The sequence below is a fragment of the Malurus melanocephalus genome, unplaced genomic scaffold, assembly GCF_030028575.1.
Source record: "Malurus melanocephalus ecotype Western Australia unplaced genomic scaffold, MMel_1.1 scaffold_1486, whole genome shotgun sequence".
In the NCBI taxonomy this organism is placed as follows: domain Eukaryota; kingdom Metazoa; phylum Chordata; class Aves; order Passeriformes; family Maluridae; genus Malurus; species Malurus melanocephalus.
Window position 1 is genome coordinate 13302 of NW_026624718.1, and position 2860 is coordinate 16161.

The window sequence follows — 2860 nt, forward strand, 5'->3', positions numbered from 1 at the left end:
GGCAGTGAAGGGGAAGGTCTGTCCCCACAGACCCAGCAGCAGTGCCAGCTCATGCTGACCATCCCCCCTGGCAGGGAGCTGCACCCYGGCATCGACTCCCTCAACGTCTCCGTGGCCACAGGTGAGGGCTTTTCAAACTTATCCACACCCACTTAACGATTTCTTGTTGTTTAAAAAAAAATTAAATCCCTTAATATTTATTTTTGCTTTACGACAGGGATCCTCCTGCACTCCATCTGCAGCCAGAAACGCAGGCATGGAGACTGAAATGGCCTTGATTTGGTGGAGGAAGCTGCTCTCTGTGGACATGGAAATGCTCTTTTTGGGGTCTCCACCATCRCTGTGAGCTCCAGGGAGAGCCCCAGTGACCTGAGCTGCACTTTGGCTGCTGCAGGAGCTGCCAGATCTCCACCTGAAAACCAAAAGCAGAGCCCTGGTGCTGTAGGTAACACCTGAGAGGAGCAGCTGGGACAAGGCTGGTCTGGAGCAGCCCCATTTTTGGCAGGAAAACACTCGGGGATGGCTGCAGCTCTGTGCTTACTGCTCTGTGGGGACAATTTGGGCTGTGAGTGACACTGGCACCAAGTGCCAGCTGTGCTTGGGCACCCCTGGAGTTGGTTCTTCTGTGTTTGGTGTAACCCAGGCTTGCAGCCCTGCCAAGGGGGAAATACAGCCTGTGAAAATAAAACTTTTATACAGATTGGCTGTAGATTCAGATCAATCCATTTGTGTGTCCTGTAAATCCAGAGTGTGATTTAATCCTCCAGGTGGGCACAGGAATCCGGGGTTGGTTTCCTTTCCACTGTCCTGCTGATGGCATCGGGATGGCTTTTTCCAGCTGTCCTGGCTGGAAAACCAGGCTGGCAGGATTATTGAGAGCCAAAAGAATGTTATCACTTAGCACCTTAATTATTTTATTTAGCYACCGTGGCCCTTCGCATAGGATTCCTCATTAACACTTAATTTACAGTGCCCTTTAGGGATAATTTCAAACAATTCCGCTCAGTCTGCCCCCTCCCCCCTTCCAAATGAATAAGTAAATCACTTCCAGTGACTAATTAGGACTTTCCTTTGAGCTAAATGAAGTCTGTAAAGCTTGGTCTGTGGGTKTGGGGGTGTTGTCTGTGTGTCCCCGGGAGGGTCTGGCTGGTGACAGTGGGGACATTCGGGGTGTTTGGGATGGGGACAGGACACAGAGCTCCTGAAAGGTGTCCAGGACTCCCTTCTRTGGTGGGGACACGTCCCCTGAGCCRTGTCCTGGGGAAAAGGGACAAATCCCAAATCCCTCTGGAGCGCTATCCTGCAGACAGATTGTGTTACCCCAATCCACAGGGAGCTGAAGAGCCCTGAGCTGCAGGATCTGGGGGCTGAATTTGTCTTTTTTCCACTGAAAGGAAAAAAGCCCAGAGGGAGCCCCGTGGAGCTGCTCAGCCCCAGCAGAGGGTGCCCGTGGCTCAGATTTGCTCCTTTTCTCGAGGAAACATCCAAAGATTCTGCACTTGGCCAACTGAATCCTTACTCTGGAGCAGCAGGGCTCAGGATAAAGCCATTTCCTCATCCCYGACCTACAACTGAAGGTATTTATTTCCCACCTCGCAGGAGCTGCTGTTTCTCCCTTTTCATTCATTTTTTTTGAGTTTGGTTTTGGCAGTGGGGCAGTGAGGTRTGCCAGGGAGTGCTGGGCACCGTCAGGCTGACCCTGACCAGGGGCAGCTCAGGAACCCTGCAGGAGCTCAGAAATCCTGCAAAAACTCCTTTGCTGCTGGAAAGCTCCCAAAAAGCTTTGGCACCTCTGAGAGAAGTTGCTGCTTGCCCATCGCTCCAGCAGCCAGCACCGCTCCCTCCCCTGAGATTCCCCAGTCCTGTGTCCATGCAGTGCCTTCCTCTGGCACTGGAGCATCACACATGGCTTTTTGGGAGCTGCCTGAGCTTGAATTTTAGGATTTGAGTGCCTGGCTCGGGGTGCAGCTCGGACTTTGCTGCTTGGGAGGGCAGTGAACCCCACTGTGGATATCTCTGCTGTTCCCACTGATCCCATTTCCCTCCAGGGTGAGTTTTAGCCCCATTTTTCTCCGCTGGGATCCATCTCCAGTGGATTTAGGATGGAGCTGATGCTTTGTCCTCCTGTCCCAACCCCATCCTGGCACCACTGGGAACTCTGYCCTCTCCCACCTTTGGGGCTGGAGCTTTGTGCTGTGCCGTTYGCCCCCGATCTAATAAATGCAATCCATTAATGGGATCATTGCCTGCTTCTCCAGTTAATTTCCTGGATATTTTTAAATGTTAAAATGTAGTTTTTATAGTCTTTCATTATTTTTAGCCCAAAGCTTGACTATAATGGTCCCTGTAATRTAACTGTAAAAAACTCCCAGCTTTCTATCATAAAGGGGGACATTAATTGTCATTTTCTGTGTACATCAGCAAGATCAAAACACGTTTCCTGATTACTTCTGTTTGTACATAGAGTCTCTTTGATATTTAGATATGAATAAAGTGTGTGTGTGTGTAATTTGAAAGTCAATTCTTCCCTCCCTGCTGCTTGTCATGGATTCCTTTCAGAGGCTTATTTGCCAAATTGATTTTAAAATTTACTAATTGCCCTTCCAGAATGATTTCTCAATAATCAAAGTGTCTCTAAGCACAAAGGCAAAATATTTGTGCTCCTTGATTCGGGAGATGGGTTTGACTCCAGTGCTGCCTTKATCTCCAGCCAGGGGGGAAAAACAAACCCTCCCATCTCCCAAAACCCAACCTGGGGTGCTCCTTTTGTGCTCAGAGTGTCACCACCACTGGGAAAACTCTGTTCCATCCATTGTGACAGGAAAAACCCTGTTCCATCCATCGTGATGGGAAAAATCCC

General features: G+C 49.7%; 1 protein-coding gene across 1 annotated transcript in view; it reads left to right on the forward strand.

The window, feature by feature from the left end:
• LOC130587048 (rRNA methyltransferase 1, mitochondrial-like) overlaps positions 1–1393 on the forward strand; it is a gene marked incomplete at its 5' end in the record, with an annotated part of 5873 nt that extends 4480 nt beyond the window's left edge. Inside the window, 2 exons of the mRNA XM_057388005.1 lie at positions 1–121; positions 218–1393. Of these exons, the coding sequence (XP_057243988.1) occupies positions 1–121; positions 218–267 (171 nt within the window). The remainder of the gene's footprint in view (positions 122–217) is intronic.
• Between the last annotated feature and the right edge of the window lie 1467 nt (positions 1394–2860).